This window comes from Hemibagrus wyckioides, linkage group LG03 (genome assembly GCF_019097595.1).
Source record: "Hemibagrus wyckioides isolate EC202008001 linkage group LG03, SWU_Hwy_1.0, whole genome shotgun sequence".
In the NCBI taxonomy this organism is placed as follows: domain Eukaryota; kingdom Metazoa; phylum Chordata; class Actinopteri; order Siluriformes; family Bagridae; genus Hemibagrus; species Hemibagrus wyckioides.
This window is the reverse complement of record NC_080712.1, coordinates 19,413,182-19,436,285: the sequence shown is the minus strand read 5'-3', so window position 1 is coordinate 19,436,285 and position 23,104 is coordinate 19,413,182. Positions and strand designations below refer to the sequence as shown.

The following is a 23,104-nucleotide window of genomic DNA, read 5'->3' as shown; positions in this document are numbered from 1 at the left end:
TGCAATGCAAAGCGTCAGATGCAGTGGTGTAAAGCACGCCGCCACTGGACTCTAGAGCAGTGGAGACGCGTTCTCTGGAGTGACGAATCACGCTTCTCCATCTGGCAATCTGATGGACGAGTCTGGGTTTGGCGGTTGCCAGGAGAACGGTACGTGTCTGACTGCATTGTGCCAAGTGTAAAGTTTGGTGGAGGGGGGATTATGGTGTGGGGTTGTTTTTCAGGAGCTGGGCTTGGCCCCTTAGTTCCAGTGAAAGGAACTCTGAATGCTTCAGCATACCAAGACATTTTGGACAATTCCATGCTCCCAACTTTGTGGGAACAGTTTGGAGCTGGCCCCTTCCTCTTCCAACATGACTGTGCACCAGTGCACAAAGCAAGGTCCATAAAGACATGGACGACAGAGTCTGGTGTGGATGAACTTGACTGGCCTCCACAGAGTCCTGACCTCAACCCCATAGAACACCTTTGGGATGAATTAGAGCGGAGACTGAGAGCCAGGCCTTCTCGTCCAACATCAGTGTGTGACCTCACAAATGCGCTTCTGGAAGAATGGTCAAAAATTCCCATAAACACACTCCTAAACCTTGTGGACAGCCTTCCCAGAAGAGTTGAAGCTGTTATAGCTGCAAAGGGCGGACCAACGTCATATTGAACCCTATGGATTAGGAATGGGATGTCACTTAAGTTCATATGCGAGTCAAGGCAGGTGAGCGAATACTTTTGGCAATATAGTGTATATAGAAATGATGACTTGTGTCCTGCAAAATCCTGCTGAATTCATTTTCATTTAAATCTTGAATTTACAATGGGTGAAGGAATGAATTTTGTGAAACATAAATAGGACTAGTACTTTATTAGAAATATCACATTTTATTTATTAAAAATAATATGGAATAGGAATGCAATATGCATACTGAAATATTCCATCCATTTGGATATAGTACAATACACAGAATAAGAACAACTCTCAACAAAGTTCTTTTTAATACATCAACACACATTTTTCTGTAGTCATCTGAAAAATTCTGCATGTAAACTTGTAAATACAATATTGCAAGTATACAATATACAGTAAACCACCTAGTCTTTAATGCTCTTTAACCCAACCGAAATAACACACTGTAAAAACACACAAATAATGCTTACATTATTTTGTAACTCTATGTATGATATGGTAAGTTACAAGGCTATTGTTGTGTACTGACTTGACTTTGCGCTGGGCAAAGAAACACTTAAGCCAGTTTGTCTTGTTCAATTCACTGCATGCTGTCCTGTGAATGTAATATATTTACATAACATAGCAGTTACATTTTGGTGACATTCCTGCCAGACTGGCTATGATGTAATATACCTGTATTATCATGAATAGTGTGTAACACCTGACAGTCAGGCAGACCACAGGACCATCAGCTACAGTGCAAGGCTCAACGTTCTAGTACATTATTTTCAAGGCCTTTTTTGTTTTTCAAAATGTATTGTAGATTGCTTAACAGTATCTCATGTATTTCATTTCTTGTTAGTGTTGGGACATCTTTTAGATATTTTACAGAAATAGATGGAGATCCAATGAAATGGTCCAAGCTAAAGCAGCCAATAGTACGGATTATATTTTTACACAGTCTATTATTGAATTAAATAATATTTCTGTTATTTTTATTTATTTATAAGAATATATTGAAATTTATACTGTTCTGAGATAAAATCTCTCATTTGTTATACTACTTTCTAGTAACACACCATGTGCATGGCACTGTATACACTATACAAATGCCCAAAACATTTCCTTTTTTAACATTCATACATAGAATCTAACGTACAACATGAAAATGAGCCAGTCATATGTGTAGGTCCTTTGTACACTCATATACACACATACAGATATTTTTGTTGAACATTTTATATGTGAGCTATGAGGGCCACCTCAGTTTTCTATCGGTACCCTTCTCTAATCAATCAGATCACTTTCTCATCATCATCTTCTTGTCCTCCCTTTTCTCGTTCTACCTTTCCCCATGTTCTGTACAACTTCAGCGTGTCCTCCTCTTCAAGGAAATGTTTTCTCATCATACGGCATCTGTTCAGTGTCCAGCTGGAAAACAGTAACAGAGAGTAAAGCTGTGAATACATGAGGGCCTGTCAGCTTTAGTTAAGCAATATTATTAATTGATTGCACCACAGTTCATTGAACCTTTATGTTTTTACAACTTAAAGAGGTGTGAAGAAACAATTACAAGTTTGTATGACTGACCTGATCAGTGCTAGTGAGGCCAGTGATAGTCCAGTTTTTGATGCCCGAGGACAATCATAGAGTTCCTGTCTCTTCTGGACAGTTCCATTTGCCCCAATTCAGGCCTGCAGATGAAACAGACAAAGATTATTATTATTATTATTATTATTAATTATTATTATTATTAGTAGTAGTAGTAGTAGTAGTAGTAGTAATAGTAGGAGTAGAAATAGTAGTATAAGTTTTAAGTCTGTCTCTTTAAATTCTACATATTTACAAACTATTTGCTCAAGCACAGGTATTCAGTATATTTAATATTTTATACATTTCTCATCTGTATATTTATGAAGAAGCACATGTAAAGAGTTAAGCTGTCCCTTTAACTATTTCCCAGGAAATTAAACTCTTTCTTGGGATGAATGTGAAACTGGCACATCCATATCTCATCTAATGAGTGCAATGCTCCTACTCCTCCAAGCATACCTTGAACCTGACACTGCAGCCCCTAACTATTCATCTGAGCCAATGCCAAAGCACGTATGAGGAGGACTGCAGCTCACTTGCGCATGACGTTGAGGGGGCAGAGAAATAGTTGTTTCAGCAAGCTGTGTGACTCCCACCAGATTCCTTTTGCTAAAAGACCCTTAAACAAAACCAGGCCACTGTTCCTGCATAGGGTCTAACAGCTAAACATTTAATTTAATTAAACATTTAAAACATAATCATTTTCTGAAGAAGAAAAAGGAGAAAACTTTTTGAGAAAATCTAGTGAACAAGAATGTACCACTAGGCATAATTAGCTCCCGGGGTATGAGATGACTGTGTGTATGACATGGCATGACCTGATGAATAACTCCATGATGAATATTCAGTTACAGAAGTCAGTACTAGTCACCAACTACCACATGAGCACAGTGCCAAAGTATTAGAAAGGAATTAGTGTATAGATGAGATTAGGAAGTGCAGGAGGTTTACAGAGAATTCAATGTAATCATGCAAGTCTCTCAGCAACTTTTGTTTTTCATGTCTTAATGGCCATATCCTTTTTCATTTCTCTGTGGCAATCAGTTAGTTTTACTTTCCATGAAAGACTTTTATTGAAAACACTGTAGAACCCAGACTTGGTATGAAGGATAAACATTCCTGTTCTAACTACTTCCACATTACATTGTGCTTATTTAATTAATTTTAATGTCATAATTATTATAAATTGTCTTATTTGTTAAGCAGAAAGCTTGTCAAAGAATTTTCAGTCTGAGTTTTTTCTTTAATAATATTGTTTTTAGTTAATAAGAAATAAAGCAGATTAACTTCAGCTGAAAATACTGAAGAATGTTTGCTGTAGGAGTGGGAAAGGAAGAAAAAAATCCATGAAGGTTATACTGTAACAGGGTTTGATGGCTGATTGTCATATTCTACATCATAATAAAGTTGTTCATGCTCACTTCTTGTTCACTTTCAGTTAATACACCCTAACGTCCTTCCAAAGATGTACAAGTTGCATATTACTGCATCCTCATGCCATATATCCCTATTAGCTTTATGTGTCTGGGTTTCTAAGGACAGATTTAACCTAGATTGAATGAAATCTTAATCAATTCTATCTGTTACATTAATAATTGGTTCATCTGGTCCTAATTCAGATGAGGTGAATATGGCTGCAGATGTTTTGGGTATCACATACCTGTATAACTGTGGACATGACCTCTTGAAGGAGCTGGATGACAGACCCAGTCGGCTTTGGTTCCTCAGCTTGCTCTTCTTTACCAACTCCTTCACCCTGCCCCATGTATAGTTCTCTGGCTGCACATACACACAGCAAATAAAAATAAATATCATCTTAAAAACAGGGCACATGACAATGTAATACTAATATCAATTTGCTGAAGACTCACATTTATAGCATCATGCCTATTCCTGCAATGTGTATTAACATTGAAGATACTTTCATAGGACCATTCCTTCATACAGACCATTGCAGGATACTTTATATTCTTATAAAGTAAAACTTTATAAAATTGCCTTCTTCAGTTTGGGCCACAAGTATTATTTATATAAAGTTTAAATTCAGGAACTCCTACATCTATGAAAAAGCCTTCTGGCTCAGGTAATTGGATTTATCTAACATATATAAGTATTTTTAAAGGTTCTAGTGCAAGTGATTTTTATTAGCAGAAGTGTATATAGTTTATTCAGTTGTTTAAGAGGAAGATTTCTATATATGTTTTGTTTCATACAACCATTTCTGTCCATTCTGAATGGTTTCAATTTTAAAGCTGTATGTGTGTGTGTGTGTGTGTGTGTGTGAACAATAAAAACATTTAAAACATTTTTTTTTTAAATACCTTGGACCTGAGAGGCTTTACCTCTGTTCCTCTTTCAAAGATCATGTCATAGCTTTAGACTGTTCACATTTATCTACACATCTACAAAGTATATTTAGGCTTCATGGAGTGATGTAATCTTTACATGTACATTAGGAGTTCATGCATCTGCTTTCTGTTAGTTCATAGTATAATATGACAGCATGAGTCACACCCTCCCTTATAGTCTTATGTGTACTATGCTTGATGACAAATCATTAGTGTGAGTGAGAAGAGTTTACTAAAGTTCATCAGCACACATGACTCACCCGTCTATGGGGAGCAGAGAGAACCTCTGAGCTGTCACTCAGGTATCTGGCCTCCCCCTCTGCATAGCTCCTCCTGTTAAAGCCTTTTCTCCACACAGGCATAATCTGCTGGCAGCCTCCTTCACAATCTGTCCCAAAATCAAACCAGATATGGATCCTTATTACAGGATACAGTTATCACAAAGTCACACAGTCAGAAACAGTTATCACAAAGAGGAAAGAACTGTTATGACAGATGGTCAAGTGAATCACTGCTCCATTGGGATCTCTAGATTTGGGTTGGCACATGCATACAACAATACATTTAAACACTTTACTTTCCTATGCAGGGATAAAGTGCAGAATACCAAAATAATCCCTGGTGAAGTTATGCAGTTAGAGAGATTCTCTCTTTGTAAGCCAAATGCCAGGAATTACCCTTTCAGTGAAGTAATAACTAATAATTCTACATTACCACACCCCTACACCTCTGGGAATGTCTGATGCTTAGAAAATAAGCAAGAAAAACATTTGGAAATGACTCTAGGGTTTGTTTTGGGCAGTATTACTTTCAGCTTAAGACACACCCAATGTGAACTTGAGGGGAATATGCACCTGGAGTCCCCTGTGGTTTGTGTGAAGCAAGAAACATTTTACTCAGTCATCACATTAATATGAAGATACATAAACATTAACTAAAATGGGCTTTACATAGGCGATACATTCTTAACACACTAAAATAGGCTTTTAATAGGCAGTACATTCTTAACACTTAACATGTGTTATGGTCAGAGAAGTGCTATTCAACTTGGTTCCAGCAAAGTTTTTGAACAAATATTGATGCTCTGGGGAATGAAAACAAATACTCCAAACAATCCTGGCATTTTTGCAATTGCTGATCTCTATTGCCCAATAGAACCCTAAAGAAACTTTTGATTTTTGTTAACAACCCAACTATCTCACAACAGGGCTGTACTCACTGCTGAAAACTGGCCTAAGTGGGATATGTGTGCCCTCAGGAATGGTGGTTAGGTCAGACAGTGTGCCACTGGATGCTGTTAGGCTGAAGAAGTCACTGCGTGAATGTCTCTTTAACTCCTGATAAGCCAAACTGGCTGCCCCACAGTGACAATGCTGTTGGAAGAAATCCTGAAACATACAGCAATTGGGTGGTGTTGATTAGTGGAAATCAGGAAGGTTTAGTCACAAATAGTTTTAGCAGTCATAAGAGTGAATTCTCAGTTTCTAATAGTGATAGTATTCTAAAACAATAATAATATGATAATAAATCACAGGGATCAGAGTACACATAAGGATAATTTAGCCTGTTATTTTTCACACCCATGGGTCAAGAAAAGCCCTCAGCAGAACATACTTGGCCGGTGAGCCAAGTATGTTCACCATCTGTTTCATATTTATTTGAGTGTAGGATGATGTAAGCCATCACACACTTGTGTTGTCTGCTGTAGTGTGTACTAACAAAGTAGGAATACTTTGTTACTGTACTTAACCATTATTTGGTAATATTTCTTCATTAGTAGAAATAAATACTTTGGTAGAAAGTATAAATGTTTCTGCTAACTGAATGATGTGAGATAAACTCACTCACACATACACACACACACACACACACACAATTAAGACAGATAGGCAGCTCAATACATGATTTCATAGAGGTCTTTAGAGTCCATAATTTTTATGCCATGTTTCCAAACCTGATCAACAGAAAAGCTGTATTCCTTTAATTCACTTGTTTTTAAAGAAAGAAGACCTAAACATAAGGTTCTGTTGTCTTTCTTTTTGTGTAATGAGATTAGAAAACACATGCTTATAGTCGGTCTCCTTTCATTTTCTCATCAAAAGACAGCCTGTTCATTTTCTGATGACGTTACGATACATCACTGACGTGGACTGAAAATAAGCCATGTATAATCAGCTGACACAATTGTTACTGCACACATCTACAAAAAAAAAGAAAGAAATTGCTAAAATAAAACCAGAAGTTGTGTAATCAAACATGGCCTTTTTCCTGTTATTGCCCTCATGCTTTGATGCTGTGGTGTAGTTCACATGCATTTACTGTATATAGATAGACAATATCAATCGTGTAAATTAGCAAGCTTTGAAATATGTACAGGAAAAGGCCATGGCCTTGATATTTGAATCAGGAAATGGAGGCCATCTATCTGTATTTGTATAGATGAGAATTTCATGCCTGATGGATCAAAGCATTTCCCTACATTCTCATGAAATGCAAAGAGGAAAGTGGCACGTCTGCTGCGGTATATTATCAACATACAGTATATATTAAAGTTAAATCAGTGCCAAGTCCTCTTTTTACAGACTGTCTCTGCTTTTGAGATTGGTCAGAGGTAATATGTACTTTAGTGGAGTAGTAAGAGAGACAAGACCATGTAGGTGGTAACTGCTTATTGTCTGGGTTGTGAAGGATTATAATGACTACAAATGAAAGGCTGTCTTGAGGGTGCAGAGGAGGGTGGCTGGAAACAGCAGGGAGGAGACTGGCGTGTCAGCTGGGCCCATTATTACAGAGACTGGGGCACGTTTCAGCAGAGTTCCCCTGTCTTTTGATGTGTGTGATGGCGTGTTGTGGCCCCATTGCCTTTTCATCCATCATACACACATAACAGGGGGAATTGTTGTCCCAGAGAGAATGAACAAGCAGTGTGGTCTACAACATTTGCCCACCATTGAAAGCATTGTTTTGTATAAGAATATGATACCACTGCTGATTACTTTCCACCCATGTTTACTAAAATTTCATACAACTGTCATAAAAGGGGCACAAACTAAGCATTTATTTGGGATACAGAACATGTACAAGATATCAGGTTGCCATGAAAAGACACCACTGTTGCAGCACAGCCTTCCAAGATGGGAGAAATGAACACAGCAGGGGAGTAGAAACATTTTAAAAATGCATAAACATTTAAACAAGACCTTTACCAGAATGTGCTAATGAAACTCTGGAGCTTGAAAATGAGAGGATTCTTGGTCTGAATTCAGAATGGCTGCCTATGCCAATCCCTCACTTTCGCCTCGCTCGCTGTCTTTGATGACTTTGAAGTGCGGCTCCCTGCTGAGCTCGCTCACTGTGTCGCAAAAAGCTTTTCCGGACTGAGCGCCCAACCTGACAGAGCCAGTTTGGAACAGGCTTTCTAGAAAAACCATGAACAAAACAGCTCTCACAGTGGCCAGAGTCTTTAAAGGGCAGGCAGACAGCTACACAATGTGCTGGCATGGGTTTTTAGTCATAGGGCAGATGTCTAAAGTGGGACAAAGGTGGGTGAAGGATGATCAAGCAAGCAGAATGCATTCTATAGATTCCCTTCTAAGAAAATAGTAGCCATTTTAAGACCAAGGTAGTTTGTAACATTGGACTGATGAAGCACATTTCACATGCTCAGTCATTGTACCACAGCTGGCATTTTAGATGTGAAGAACAAAAATAGAGCTTAGAATAGACAACAGATTGTAGTTCATATATGAGAATGTAATACAGCATAGTCTTTATTATTTTCGTAGAAATATGTAAGTTACAAAAAATTGGACAAATTAAAACAACTATTCCTTTAAAACATAATAATAATATTCAATCCACTGACTATAAGACCATAACAATCCAATGTCCCTTGGTAGAAAGTGAAAAAGTTAAGCCCAATACTTCTTTATCAAAAATGACAATTCGAAGGACTAACAAACAAAAATTATAAGATCAGCAACATCATGAGATAATGCAAATACCTCAGCTGTGTTGTGGAGGGTGCAAGAGGATGTCTTGAAATATGTGGACCATATGTGTATGAGGCTTTAACCCAGATGTGCTTTTTATTAAATGCACTTTTATCTGACAAACAACTTACTTCTAAGGCCTGTGCAGAACTGCTGGATTTATATTGAGGCAACATGTTCCAACAAACTCTCATTTAAGACTGTAGATACATAAAACCAAGTGTCACCTGGAGTTTATTCCTAAATTAATTTTTGTTAGGTTTACTTAGACCAAACTTAATGTATCTTATCTATTATAATTTCAGTGATTCTTGTTTAGGGTGTGACTGTTACTGCAAATTTTTAATGATGAAAAAAAAAACATGAAGGATTTTGAAGGATTTTTATGTGGTCACAAATGACACTATGTGTCCTTTAAGTTATAATGAGTTCATTGGACCTACCTCCTTAGTTTTCTTTGTCTTGCTTTCCTTATGCAGGATACATATCTGTTTCTGAAGTTTGAGGTTGTGCTCCTGTAGCTGTCCGATTTTCTCGATTAGCTGGCAGATGTGTTCCAGGTAGCCCAGTCCTGAGCCCAGTGGGTTAGACTGAGCCTGGCTCACCTGACACACAAAGGGGAAGCATTCACTGATCACATTAGCAATAAGGAGAAAAGCCCTGGAAAATAATGTGTAGACAGTATCACTGGACCGGTGCCGACTGGCGTAACCCATAAGAAATTAAACGTTTAAGAAATGTACTTTTTAAAAAAAAAAAAAAAAAAATTACAATTTAAGAAGCCAAGTATGAAGTGTCATGTAAGTGAGAATGTAAATTCCAGTGCATGAGATAATTCCCACCCAGCAATTTAAAAGGTTTTTTTTTTATGTTCACAGTGGAATTTTGTTTAGACTTTCAACAGCTTTATAAGCACATTTGAAGCAGGTGTTTAGAATTAGCACTAGAACTATTAAAATAATTGTAAATGCCATGTGCACATTCAGTTCTTCACAGCATTGCTCTATTAAAACACTGATGCTAGCCTGCAGTCCAGTCATATAAGGGGGTAAAAACATTTCTTCTCTAGAACTTACCGTGTTACATATTCACCCATGAGGCAGCAGTCAATTTGTATGAATATCATAGCTGCATTTAAACTGTAAGCTACAGATTTATGCTACTCTATTTGTGGCGTATTTTTACATTTTTAAAATCCCATGTATGATTGAAATCTCATTTAAAGCATCTCTAAATATCTCATTTGCATACTGTCGCATTTTATACTGCAAAGCTTACTTCAGGGTTCTTAAAGTCTAAAATCCATCTAATTCCTGTATTATTATTTTTTTTCGATATTCAACAGCGCTAGCAAGTGCTAAGCTTAAGGGCTAGGCTTAGGGGGTTAATTGTACATATTTCTGGGCACATTTACTTTGGGCTACCATTGAGTGATGAACTGATCACAACTTTTATTTATTTTTAAGAAAATGTTAGAATTCTGCAGATATTTCGCTTCTTACCTCTCAGCTCTTAGTCAGTGAGTTAATTGTGGTTAAATAGACTATATTTATTTGAGGTACAAAGCAATAATTGCAATTATTTGTTTGTTGATTCACAATTTGCATAAATGCAGCAAATGTCCATGTTTTATGAGATATGAAAAGGTTGTTCAACCTTTGAACAAATATTTAGACAATCATCCACATTCCAAAAAGTGCCCCAACAAAAGCAGGATATGAGCTCAGGTCCAGGTTTTTTTTCTCCAAAAAGCTTTTCCGTGCCGCTTACATCCCAAAGCCCACCATCAGTGGAAACACAGGGGCTAAACAATAGAAGACAAAATCATAACAGGGAGCAAAAATACTGGGAGCTGACATCACTTATTTCCTTTGACAGAGTGTGAGATTCTTAAGAGGTCACGGTTACACACTTATGACTGTGAGCTATAGTCATTTATGAGTATTGCTTTTCTGTCACATTATTATATACAGTATGGCAATATTTCTGTTATAAATTTGAAGATCTGCATAACTGTAAATATTCAATGTTTGCGTTTAAGAGTGGCATAATGACGGAGCAGTGTTCCCAGGGCCACTGTACATTGTTTAGTACACTGTACTAAACATTAGTAAAGCAGTTAAAAGAAAGTGTATTTGTTATGTATTTGATCAAGCAGAAAAGTGTGACTTGATTAGTCAAATTATTTATTCATTGTCTCATTGGTTCAATCATTAGTTCATTGATACTAGGTCTAAGAATGCTTGTCTATGGCAGCTCAAATGATTAGGGCTCTGAGTTGAGGAAGGTTGAGGTTGAAGCCCCAGCACTGCCAAGCTGCCACTGTTGGGCCCCTGAGCAAGGCCCTAAACCCTCTCTGCTCCAGTGGTTCTGTATCATGGCTGATGCTGTGCAGTGAATAAATTTCACTGTGCTGTAATGTATATGTGACAGAAATAAAGGCTTCTTCTTCTTAGCAGACCATGTCTCTGTCGAGTGGATCGGACATTAGTTAGTGCTTCATCCAGGTCAGCTATGCTGTGCTGAAATTATTAAATCCAAAAAACTTAGAAGGTTTTGTGGACATTCTCACAAGCTGAGTAACAAGAAGATGGGAAAGCCAGTCATTTGGCTCTTATTATTATTCTCTGACCCATAAGGATGAGGTTTAAAAGATCTTATCCTTCTCAGGATCCCAAGTGTCCTGGATAAGGGGAAAGGGGAAGTGCAGGGGAAAGCCCCACACCCTTAACTTCCTCCCCTTCAAAAAAGAAGGCAATATGTATTACACTAACTGAAACTGAACAAAACTCTGGGTTTTTGTTATTATATTGTGATCCACAACTTCTCAAAGTCAAGAGGATGTTATGACTGAATTCCAATCCCAGTAAAAACAGCTGTTTTTAATATTTGGGTGGTATTGATGCAACATATATATATAATATATTGTTAACTAGTCTGAATAAAATGATAAATCTGTTCAAGAACACCAGTAGAGAAAAATATGTATTTTCCACAGAGAATCTACAGCAAACTGCTCATGTGCAAATTCTTTCCTAATCGTGACTCTATCGGAGTGGAATGACCAGCCAGATGTGGGGTGGAGTGAGAGATATGGAAAAAGGTGTGTGTCATTTTTAGTATGAACCAGAACAAACTAAGTCAAAACAACTGTCAGATACTTCAACATGTTTTCAAAGCTATGTATTGAAATAAACAAGTACTGTTTTTTTGTGTGTAAACAATTATTTTTGTGCATGCTGACTAGTTTTTACTGATTACATAATTGTGTTAGAGTCATAAATAACATGAGACAAACATTTATACTGATCTGGAGAGTTGCACAAACAGCACAATGTGTATCCGGTGTATGTGTTCATCAGCATGGATCTTTTTCAAACCTGCTTCTTTAAATAAAAAAACTGCATAACATGTCAACTCATTAAAGGTTTATTTATGGCAAGCTCCCATACTTTATATTAGGGATCATCAGTTCTAGTCCTGAAGTTCAGGACTCTAGCATAGTTCATTAATTCTCTATAATACACTTGCTAAGTCTGATAATTAACTGTTCAGTTGAATGTGGTGCCTTTGAGCAGGGAAATCACAAACTGTGCTGGATTGCAGTTTTCCAGTATTAAAACAGATAATCCCTAATAAGCATACAGTACATTTCCTATCTGTATACAGGCTTTAGACAAATCCTGTAGTCTCCTTTAGAAACTGTATTATTTCTGTTTTATAAGTGAATAGTACTGTGGCATCCATGGAGACTAGCAGCTGTTCGGCAAATCTTCATCTTCATAAAATCCTCATTCACAACTCCATACTCAGTTTTATCTTCCACTGATATTGCTGTTCTCCAATGATTTTTGAGCTATTTGACAGATACAGTAAAAGCCAATCTTCTTTTGCCAGTTGCACTTATGGTGAAAAATGGGAACTGCAACAAGAGCTAATATATGTCCACTGGTTCAGGAATCATGCTGACCCATGCTCTCTCTATGAACACTTTCAGTTACATGGCAGTTAATAAGAGATTTGCAAGGTTTTGGGTTTTTACTACCCTATAGGCCTAGTTTAAAAACACTCCTTTTTCACCAAGATCCTGCTTCATAGCAAACAATCAGAATGAAATCTATTAAATTTCCATAAACAAAGACACATTATGAGTTTAGACAGTCTGTCAGTGATATTTAAAACCATCCATTTTTTGTTTATAAGATGTAACTAAGCTCAACATTTTGCTGAAATCTGGCAACCCAGGATAATGCACAAAGATATGTCAAAAAAGCACTCAAAATGATCTGCTACAGTGTATGCTGTCATTTCTGAACTGCTTATTACAAAGTTACACTGAAATGTCTGTGGGTGTGATATACACAGTTTATCTCTTCATACCTCATCCAACATTAATTTTTTTCCAACTTTAGCCTTTCTCAAATTATGGGTGTGATTTCTGTTTATATGCCAGAGGCTGAGAAATGTGCTTACTCTCCAAAATCTGTGTGGGAGCAACATGTTAAATAACCCTTACTTTCTGTATATGCTATGTCAAGAGTAGTCATGCTTTGAATGTCACATTGATCCTCACATAGACAGAGGTACATGTATAAAGTTGACTTGGAAAACAAATCCCTTTAATTAATCCTGTGTTAAAGGCTTCAGTATACTGATGTTGCCATGTTGAATAGAAATACATGCAAAATATCTTGTTTTCCTCATTAAAAGCAATGCTGCAGCCTTGTTCTGCCCTTATAAGGAGGAAACAAATCAGATTAGCAGAAAGGCAGAGAGGAACCCTTTGAAGTTACTGTGCTTGAAGCGGATGGGAAAATATCTTAAAGCCCTGTTCCATATCGCTTTCCTCAGTCCAAGAGCTCCGTTTAGTGGGCAGAGGAATTAGTTTATTAGGTGTGCTGACAGGTAATGATGAAGCTAGAGTTGACTGCCCAGTCTGCCTGTCGTCACTGTGCCCCTACACTCTAGAAACATTGTTTAAAAACACAACACAACAGCCCCTAACAGATTAATAAAAAACCAAAAAGGGCTTTACCTGCATACATATTTTAGTTACTTAAGCTTTTAGACACCTGCCTGATGTATCCAGGTAGGCTAGGGAAGGACAGAGCCCAGACAGCAGAGACGTTTGGCCATGCTGGTTTCATTCATCTCAGACATCTGCACAGTCACTCAGCACAGATGAAAAGGTGCTGGGTGATGTGCGGCTCCATAAAAAGAAGAGAAAACTACACCACACACACAATCCATGACAGCCGTACTGTACTGTACAGAAGCAGAACACAGCATACCCCATGTCATGGCCATTCTAGAGAACACTATGCTCTTACATTCCTAAGACCTACTCCAAAGAATTACTAAAGCTATACTGAAAAGCAGTGTAATATCAGTTTCACCAATGATGGTGAAAATCTGAAATCTTTCTGAAAACCCTATTCACTTGCCAGATCAAATATTTAATCACATATCCCTCATTAATCACTTTATTGTATTAAAGAGGCTACATGTGGTTCATTGAACCAAATGAGCCATTACCCTTGTTCCAGATGTTTATATGAGCAGCTAAATCTCTTTCAAGTGAATGTGTGAGCCTGTTTATTGAAAGCTATAGAGTAGCCTCTAACTTGAAAGCATCTATTTGGGAATTACACTTACTGTTTAAAACTGACATAGTGTTATATGTTATGATCTGAATAAAGCATTAAATACAGTAGATTTACATCTGCTCTTATTGCTTTTACAAATCAACCTTAAAATGTGTTGAAAGCTGAATGTTCTTTGCTTATACTAAATAAAGATTATGATGTACAATGTAAAATGTACATTCGTACGTGTAGATTTTGGCCAGAGGTACATTTTTGTTCAAAGATGTAGAAGAGACGATTTTTGTGATTTTATCCAAGATTTACACATGGCCACCTAGTCAGTTTATAGCAGCTTATCCTGCTCAGTCAAGCTGAAGTGCTATTACTACCGTCTGTCACAGAGTTATTTGGAGCAGCAGGCGTTGGGGGAAAAACAACCAAACATTCTGTTAATCAGCAAGGAGTGGCAGACATTTATTGTTTATTTGTTCTGACATCCCTGAGGAGTTCAGTCTGTGCTGAACGACTGGATGAGTACATTTCAGACTCAAGTCAACCATACAACGTAGGTTTGCCAGAGTTACTGCTGAACTCCTACTTTTGACAAGACAGCCAATTCCAATCCACTAATACTTTTTAATCAAATATTTTACATATTAACAATGATAACACTGCTGAAAACTACTCCATGGCCAGCTACATGCTGCTTCAACACATTGGTCATGCTGGTAGACCATCTTTGACAGCTTATAAGTTTTCCAACTTTCTTATTACTTAACCAATTGATCAATAAATGTTTTCTAATTGCCTTACTGTTGTGTTATTTTCTTAACAATAACATCATATTGTTAGCGTTAATAGAGATAATTCAGTTTCCGTTTACCAGTACTTACTGGTCTACCCTCCAGGCCTGTGTTTTGGCAGCTGGGAGATGGTTAGAGTTGTCTGGATTTTCCAGCAGGGAAGAAGGCACTTCTGTGCTACTGATGAATTGTGTGTAATAGTCCGGTCAACACCAGATTCAGCTAGAATCTCTGTTTCCCAGAACAAACCATGGCATATAAACATGGCTACCATACACTACACTTCCCAACTTTCTGAAGTAACATTCAGCCTTGACTTTTGTGCATTGGTTTTGAAATTGTTTTGTGATGTTTGCTAATGAACCTTCCTATGCCTCCAACTTATGACAGTAATGTGTTAGCTAGCAATGACTTTGCTAATGTATTTGATAAATCAGTCTCCACATTAACATAGTGGTAGTAAGTGGGTCATATTTATGTCTACATTTGAGTGATTTTGAACTAGTTGACAATGCTCAAGATAAATAAGATTATTGCAGGTTTAGAATTAACTAGTTTTTGGTGGTTTTATCTCAAGAATATTTGAGAGTGTATGTAAATTTCATAATTGTTTCTAGCTATCTAGCTCACTAACATTATTTGGCTATGTTCTGTATGTATTGCATTTACCTCAAGTGGATGTCATGTATCAAGTCAACCAATCAGACCAAATGAGTTTCGCATCTTAAAGAAATGGCAACCTTCTTAACTATTACTTTAATAGTTGTTAGTGAAGTCCATTGATTAAATATCTTGTGTATGAGATAGTTTACTTGAACATGAAAGGAAGACATGTTCGGCACATCAAACAGGTTGTAGAACAGCCAGGTGCAGAATAGGTGGAGTTTATTACCAGGCATCTTTATGAATGAGAACACTGTTCAGTATTATGAATGTGCTTCTATAGATTTAATAAAAGTGTTATAGAACTCTTGAAATCAAGAATTATATCTGATAAAGGTCTTGACAGTGATACCAATTACCTGTTTACCTTACACTAATATGTTTGCTTGATATTTATTCAGAGTTATTGCTTTTTGCATTTTTTGGCTCATTCGATATGTCAGTTATGAATTCCCTATTTGCATGTTTAAATGTCACCCTGAAACCCCAGACCAAAAAGAATATTTAGCCATGTATCAGTGTCACAGTGCTGTCATACTACCTCTAAAGGTGTGAAAAATGCAACAGCTGTGAATGCTTGCCAAAAATAATTACTTTTACTGTCTAAATGTTAGATTTTTCTTCTGAAAGCAATGTTCATCTTAACGTTTTGTCACTCTGAAGCTGCGTAGAAAGTGGTGATCTACTTATATAAAACTGGACACAATCCCAAGTTTTAGAGTAAATACCAATCAAATTTGGTTAAATGTTATAGTTACCTCACTAAGCCTGCAGCACTCATCCATGTATTCATCCAGACTGTCACTCGTTGTGCTTTTCCTTAATGGCTGATGTTGCAAATCCACTTCCATGTTCCCTTCATATGTGTCATTGGTATGGATCGTTAGTCCTGTGTCCTCATCAGCATCACCGTCTATTACTGCGTCTACTATCTCTGTACATACTGATCCATCCTCACAGCTTTCTGAGGCTTTCACCAAGGTTTCATTCTCTAACCTTTCTGAATTTCTTACAACCTCCAGTTGAACATTATCCACCTCATCCTCTGGTCTGTCTTGTACTACTGTGATATTGGTTTCTTGGGCATATGTATATGATGTTGCGTCAGTCTGTAAGGAATCTGTACTCTTTTCCAGTGAGAGCAAATGACTGCTGGCTCGTACATGTGGGTTGGGATTGCCAGAGTCACATGAAGACTCTCTACTGTGAACAACAAAGCTCTGCTCTGAACCCGTTGGAGTAGATGGTGAGTTCGCGCCACTATGCATCTCTACACCAGAGTCCTCTGATTCAAATTTGTACAAACCTGGCAACTGTGTACTGGAAAAAATTGCAGATAAATAGTCTTTCTTTGAATCCGCCATGTTTGGTTCAGGTGCTGCACTGTTGACAGAGCTTGCTTCTTCAGCCTGGAGTGGTGTAGGAATATCCTGCTCAGGCATGGACATGTTTGACACAGAGTCCTCAGTATTTAAGAGTTTCTCCTGGAAGTTTTTGAAGAACTTCATCTTTGTCAGCACAACCTCACTTTCTAAAGCCATATCCCCTTTACCTGTAAAAGAGCGAGAAAAAAAAAAGTTTTTAATCATCTCACTCAATATATTATTCTATGTACTAATACAACAAAAACAGAGGGACATGTTTCAGTTTTGTGTAGGTGAGGAAGGAAGGAAAAAGAGGAATTTGTGACCGCCCAGACCTGAGTAAATTATTAAACAAACTGTATAAACTTCTAAATCACATATCCACAACATTGGAATGGGATTGTATTTGTATTGTATTAATGTGAATACAAGGGTTTGTTTTTTCAAGATAAGTAGTCACTGATTGACAAGAAAAGAATAGCTATTGAAAATGCTTTTTTTTCCCCTTCTTTTGGAAGAATTCTGATGTGACAGTGTAGACTCAAGTGCAACATTCAAATTATATATGAGAGCAAGTATTCAAAAATCTGTTCAAAGTGCTGAAAGCTTATCTTTTATACTTAGCATTCTTTAGCATCAGAGATCCAAAAAAAAAAAGGCTCAGGATGCAGTGAGCCCATAATTCTGTCTGTCTCCTGCACTGAACTGTCCAGCTTTGATCTTGTGGCTTGGTTAATGACATTACAGGGTTCAGTCATATGTGACTTCTCGTATTTCTAACCTTGAGCAATCTGATACTTTTCAGGTGTCTGTCAAGTATTCCTTTTTTGTCCGAATTTTAAAGACCTGTTACCTGGGTTCTAGGGACTGTTAAATAATAAGCTCCCTTCCCCGAACAACTAAGCGTTTTAACAGCAGACTCAGAAATTATCTATTTGGAAACTGTAATTAGACCAATGCTTCTGATCCTTTAAGAAATGGTTGTAGGTTTGACCCTGTCAAAAGACAACACATTTTTTTCAGTTAATTTTTTTTTATTTGTCATTAGATTTAAATGATTTATTGAACAGTAGAGTAACATAAGGTATGTTCAGTACATAAGGAGTCAGGATCACACTTAGAGCTGTTTTAATGTTTCAGTAAAAAAAAAAAAAAATCAGTCATTTAAAGTCCCTGAGAAAAGAATGTGTTTTTTCATTCAAGTGGGTAGTTGTTTTCAGATTGGATAGTCCCTCTACACAAACAGTTTCAAACCATTTCAATCATTCGAGGTCATAAAAACTTTGCTCCTGGTCCAGATTTTTTCCCCAATCCAAAACAATGGCTGTGTTTTGCCAGCTTTTTCTCATGAACTCCTGGCAGGACCCCTCAGGCTATGATTATAAGCACCACAACATAAACCTGGATGGTATGTGTTCCTGCCAGTGTGTGCGTTTTTGCAATATTATATTAATCTAAAGCAGTAAATCAACATTGTTATATATTCATTAGTCATAAATAAGACTTTATAGCATGGGTCTAATCTAATTTCTAAATTTTTTCTGGTACACTTGTCCTCAATGAAAAACTCTTGATATTTATATTGTTTAATATACTCCTGTGCCCGGTGTATCAGTGAATACATTGAGGCTGGTATCTCTCCCAGTATAATGTGTGAAGTTGATGATCTCACTATGCAAATAGTCAAGCATGCATTAATTGGATTCTTGATGTCAAAGACCCAGAACAAAACAGGCTAATTCAATTTAAAGGGTCAGTCAGAAAGGTTTGCCGATCCAGATCCTCATGGGCAGTGTATGCCAGCAAGAATTACAGAATTGCTGATCGCGGAGCATTTTTTTGTACCACTCTGTAGGAGAAAGCAATCTGCATCTCAATCCCCCTTGGTTTTCAATTAACATCCCCAAGACCTGGCTGCTGGTATAGAGAGATCAAACAGGCCCTCATCCAGACCCTGGCAGGCAGGAATGTGACTAATGCTGAGGTCCTAGGTGCACCAGAGTATGAATGCATTAAAAATAAAAACAAGCAAAAAAAATCATTTTAATTCCATTGTTGGAAGAAAATGTGGCCAACATTTTTCTGGTCTCTTATCACCCAGGAGGTTTTTACCAAATGAATTATTTCAAAAGCACCTGAATCCATGAACTCCATGGAAACTGTGCTTCCACCCTCTACACACCAAAACATTTTGCTTTTGAAATACAGCTTTGGCCTTGTCTCATGGCCCAGCTTTTTTTTCCAATTGTAAAGCAATTATTTTAGTCCCACCTGGAGCAGTTGTTTGGCTTTAGGAGACCTGATTTTCCCCTCCGGACTACTGGAAAATACCTCACATTTTTAGGCTGATAAAAAAGTCAGTGCTCACTCAAGAGTTATGGAGTTATAAAGACTTTCGCTTTGATTTTTCAACTTCAGCAATGATTAAGAATGTGGGGCGACTGATATGAAACAGAAGGAGACTAGATATCTTTAAGCAATGTTTAATAGCTTCACCTTGTGGACATTTTATTAGACATCACAATCCAGAACATATGTTGTCATGCTCATTCTTTCGACCAGAAATTCAGGAATGATTGCTTAGCAAATTAAAAACTTGAGGAATTCTTTATCTGAGGTGATATTATGGACATACTGTATTTATCCTGTCTGATCTGACTTGCCTATATTTAGTGCTTTTGGGCACTTCTGTAATTATAGCTTTTTAGTTGTAGAGGCATGAAATTAGAGAGTGATGATGAGTACCTGAAAAGTCTTACACTCTGACTAATCCTCTTTCAACAATGTACTAAACTTTCTGTCTGACTCTGCAGCATTACCTTCTGTTTTGTTGTTGTATTGAAACAGGTGTTATATCCAGAAACAAACAATGTGAAGCTCTTTATTACCGACTTGAAACCCTAAGCATGTATTTCATCACACATTTTTTGGGCATAAGTCTCTAACTTATTTTAATGATGTCATATCAGGGACTCAGTGCCTTGGCTTGTTTAATGTCAGGTAAGACAGTATGTTGATCCCAGAAAAAAGGTTGTTGAATAGAGTTTGTTTTTTCAACCAGCAAAAAGTCCTATGGTCTACTGATTTAGGACCCTTTAGTGTTGAGTGCTCCAGTGATGAGTGTGATAAAAGCATAGATATGTAGTCTTAAGTGAAAGACTGTGCCCTAGTCAGATTTACCTAGTCTGTCTGTGAGGTGACTACTGACAAGAGACAGCTCTGAACAGAGGTCCATCATACTTAAAGTGTCTCTGTTTAAGTATAAGAAAATGTCATTTAAAGCTTGGTTAAAATCCAAACCAAACTTTTAAGATCTGCACCAACTGTAGTTCTATTTGTTCTATTAGTTCTATCTTGAATACATCTAGGTGTGTTATAAGCAGCCTTATTGGCCAAGCCTGATGTTTTCACATAAGTAGAGATTTCTCTAAGCCTTAGGCTGCCCCTATGGCTCAGACACTGAGACCCTGGGTGGAGAGGTCAGAGGCAGGCCAAGACAGGTCTGCTATTTTTATGGTTAAAAGAGCTTAAGAGAATGTCAGAAGCTGGCTAACACTATGGGTGGTCAGACTCAATGACCACAAGGTGAAATTTCTGTAATTCAGCATGTCCAGTCTCATACATCAACCAAGTTGTCTTCTGACTGCTTTAGGGTTTTTATTTTTATATAAAATTTAAATTTCACAATTTTTACATTATGTTTAATAATGATTAATAAGTATGATTAAATTATTCAACAGTGAAACGTTTTAATAAGCAAGTGACAAATTAAGATTAGATAAGATGAGAACTACTCCTACTATAACTCCACCTTATTGTGCTTATTGATCAGCCACAGAATCAAACTGTTACCTTTAAAAAAATAATGTTTATTCATTCAGTTTGAATGAATGAGTTGCTTCAGACTAAAAGTCATTCTCAGCTACAGACTTTCTAAGTAGTTGATAAACGGTTTGACGGAATTGCTGCTTTTCCTTGGCCTTGTGTAACTTCACTTTAGATGACAAAGACCAGATGTCACGTTTCATGAGGTGCGAAATGCAGCTGCACACCTTCCCACCTCCCCCACCCTCTTTCTATAAGCTCAGCACTTCTTGGCTGTCTGTCTCTCAGTGCGATAATGGAGTATTTCCCCTCCATTCTCTGGCTGGGATGGGAATCCTGAGAAGCCCTTTCCAGAAACATTATCAATGTGAGCTGGAAAGGCCCAGTATTTCATTATCTGACATTGTTAGGATAAGAAAAGAATGTGCAGGAGCAGTAACTCCAGTATAGATTTCCTCAGATGCACATACACCCCCAGATGTACCCTCAGCAAAACTTAAATCTCTCACTACTCAGAAATACTGTCTTCATGGATCAAGATTTAGAAACCATTAGAGTCTATTTTATACTCTGATTCACAGTCAAACACATCGAAAATGCCTTAAAATCATTTTGTCTGCTGTCAACACCTGGCTTAGTGAGTCACTCATATCTATAACCCTGGTTTGATATCAGATATTTACTGAAAGAAAAATACAGTGACAGTGACAGTGTCTGTCATCTCACAAACAAATTTTCATGTGATGTCACTTTTGTAATCCTGGTTTGACTAAAACTCTATTAATGTACTTGTGAGAACAATGTAACAGCCTGTTAGTGAACACTAAATTTATAGCACAAATACAATGTCCCTTTTTCAATTATTTTTCAACCATTTTTCAAAAAACAAAAAAAAAACATCTGGTGTCGTTTGCAAATTTCCTCTTGCAAAAAAATCTTGATTTTTCTTGATGAGGAGAAATATTCTCTTGATGAGAAGAAATATGCAAACATCTCAGAAAACAGAACAACAACACAACAGACACTTAGGTTTAACAATAAGCTTTTCGATCGTTTGCTTTCAGCTTGATGTTTGTCACTTTTTAAAATAGTTGGAATATAAAATGGCATCCAGCTATCAGCATTTTCCAAATCCAAGAAAAGCATTTCATGAACTCTAAATTATCCCACAAGCATTCTACTTTTATTGGTCTTTAACAAATTAAAGTGGCGAGCACTCCATTTTATGCCACACATAAACATGTTCTTTAGACTTGCATTTACAGATAACAAAAAAAAGAGAAAGCCTGTTAAAATAAATCTTGCTAATTAAAGCCAACTGATTACTTTATGTGAAAAATTACATTCCAGTATGCCACATTTTACTGGTTACTACAAAGCCACAAAAAACAGACTGTAAGAAATTAGTGATAAATGCTGACTGTTTTTTACACTGTAAGTTTAAAAAACATTGTTCTGACACAAAATGTGAATAATTATTATCACATAATAATTCTTGAAATTCTTAATATATTCATATATAGATTCCTAATCTCATCTCTCTAAATTCATCATTAGTTATAATCAGTATATAAAATTGAAGTTCTAAATGTATGGCAAATGGTATGTTTAAATTGGGACCAGAGCTGCAGTTTGCTTGCAAAAGAATTCTGACTCACCAGCTGTAAAAATTACCACCTGCATCCAGTAATCCATCTGTTTTTCTTATCTGACAATTACAGGTAACATGATCTCACATAAACAGGATGGCAAAGCAGGTAGTCAGAGTCTTACCTTTCCTCCAAGGTGTAAGGATGGTAAATGACTTGTGCCAGCTAAACGCCATGCCTGGTTTTCTTCTTTTCAAGCTCATCATGAAAGTCCAATACAGCTGTTCCAGCAGTCTTCACTGATGGGAGTAAGGAAAAGCTCCTTTCTGAAGTATTTAGATGTTCATCATAATTTGAATACACCAGTGTTAATGTTCCATTCCCTTGATTTGAAGTGTTCAGCAAAATTTAGGGTTAAACAGCCCACCAATATCCATTGCAGCGTGAAAGGCTTTTTTTGGACATGTTGCCAAAATACCTATCTGGATGCGAGTGTGTAAAGGCCTCTGTGTTCTTGTCTTTATGAGAGTGTGTGATATTGTGAGAAGAGTCTCTTCTGCACTCAGTGAGGAGAATGTGAACGCCGGCCTCCAGCAGCACGACCACTCAGCAGCTGGGAGGAGGGGTGCCTGAGCACCAAGGGGAGGGAGAAGTAACGTGTAGGACAAGTCAGAAGGGAGGT

The 23,104-nt window shown here is 37.2% G+C and overlaps 1 protein-coding gene across 1 annotated transcript; it reads right to left on the bottom strand.

Moving 5' to 3' along the window:
- Nucleotides 1-852: 852 nt before the first annotated feature.
- Nucleotides 853-23,002, bottom strand: si:ch211-250c4.3 (uncharacterized protein LOC100535981 homolog). Its single transcript, XM_058385910.1, has 8 exons — nt 22,607-23,002; nt 16,403-17,196; nt 9,037-9,198; nt 5,821-5,989; nt 4,862-4,989; nt 3,914-4,032; nt 2,251-2,354; nt 853-2,091 (listed from the first exon to the last, which is right to left on the bottom strand). Exons 1-7 carry the CDS (start codon nt 22,686-22,688, stop codon nt 2,261-2,263), a joined length of 1,548 nt encoding a protein of 515 aa, XP_058241893.1. The 5' UTR covers nt 22,689-23,002; the 3' UTR covers nt 853-2,091; nt 2,251-2,260.
- Between the last annotated feature and the right edge of the window lie 102 nt (nt 23,003-23,104).